At 37.3% G+C, this 1,258-nt stretch overlaps 1 protein-coding gene across 1 annotated transcript in view; it reads left to right on the plus strand.

The window, feature by feature from the left end:
• Positions 1 to 1,032, plus strand: part of NKX6-1 (NK6 homeobox 1) — a 6,839-nt gene extending 5,807 nt beyond the window's left edge. The window contains exon 3 of the mRNA XM_075337567.1: positions 1 to 1,032. This exon is cut by the window's left edge and continues 224 nt beyond it. Coding sequence (XP_075193682.1) covers positions 1 to 25 — 25 coding nt within the window. The 3' untranslated portion in view covers positions 26 to 1,032.
• The last annotated feature ends 226 nt before the right edge of the window (positions 1,033 to 1,258 follow it).

The raw sequence follows: 1,258 nt of genomic DNA on the forward strand, positions 1-1,258 counted from the left end.
GTCTGAGAATGACAGCTCTTCTTAGAGGACTGTGCTCCTGCCACCAGTCATGGACAGTAGTGGTGGGATGCATGGGACTGACAGTACTGCACCTGGACTTATCAGGACCAGATAAGACTTTTTATTTTACCAGATGTATATATATTTTTATAAACTATAAGCCAATGAATGAACACAGAGTACAGTATTATTAATTATTATTAACCCTTCAAGCTTACACATATCACATTGGCCAACTGAGGGCTTGATACGTTATCACCCCTGTGGAAGGACTAACCCTAAATCAAGGCTCTTGTAAATAAATGGCAGGAGGTTAATGCACTGTGAATGTGTAAATGTAAAGTAACCTTCTATTGTGATAAGGAGAAAGGTGAAGGAGGGACCAGATGACCCCTCTCTAGCATCTGCTCTCTTCTTACTTCCCTCATATATGGACTCTCTAATGGTCCCTATTCTACTTTCCATAAAGTCACACAAGCCTTAGTATTTATTACTATGTTACATAATTAAAGAGGGGGAGGGGGTGCGTTTTTAGGATTTCCCTCAATGCCTCAATTCCTTGTACCAGCCCCTGGCAGAAGATGTTACATTATATTCCAATATGCAGCTTTTTGTATGATAAGATTTACTAAGTGATATATAAGGGACGTTCTTTTTAAGCTACCACTACATGGAGATATTAACTGCTATTAATTTATAGAAGTATCTCAACTTTGGAAAAGGAAAGAATGGACTTCAAGAAAACCTGAAGTATAAATATAGATTGCACTTTTTGTTGTAAACAACATACAGGACTCTTCGAGGTGACTCCATCCATGGGGAGCGCGGTCACCTATAATAATCAGTGATATGGATGGACTATTGATCTCAGGAGAGATCTCAGAAACATAGTAACAATTGTTTGTATATTTGTTTGCATTTTCTTCATTTATTATTATGATTTCAGCACTTTGTTCTTTGTCTATAAGTGTTCAGTAAAGACACACGACCCCTTGATTTTATTGTAGAGTTGTATCTATGGTCTCACTTATGGTCTCTTATTGTGTTTTTATCATCCACTACATTGTGGAATCCACAATAAATTAACCTCTTCATTGACTTGGGTATGTGCCATGACTAATAGAATTGCTACACATCCTGGAAAAAAATCTCATTTGCTCTTTTCTACCCAGAGAAACTTTCTGAAACTTACAACTTCTTGCTGTTAAACAGAGAGTAACAATGTACCAGTTTCTCTTCTGGTAGTGCATTCTTCTGA

This window comes from Anomaloglossus baeobatrachus, chromosome 1 (assembly GCF_048569485.1).
Source record: "Anomaloglossus baeobatrachus isolate aAnoBae1 chromosome 1, aAnoBae1.hap1, whole genome shotgun sequence".
Lineage (NCBI taxonomy): Eukaryota > Metazoa > Chordata > Amphibia > Anura > Aromobatidae > Anomaloglossus > Anomaloglossus baeobatrachus.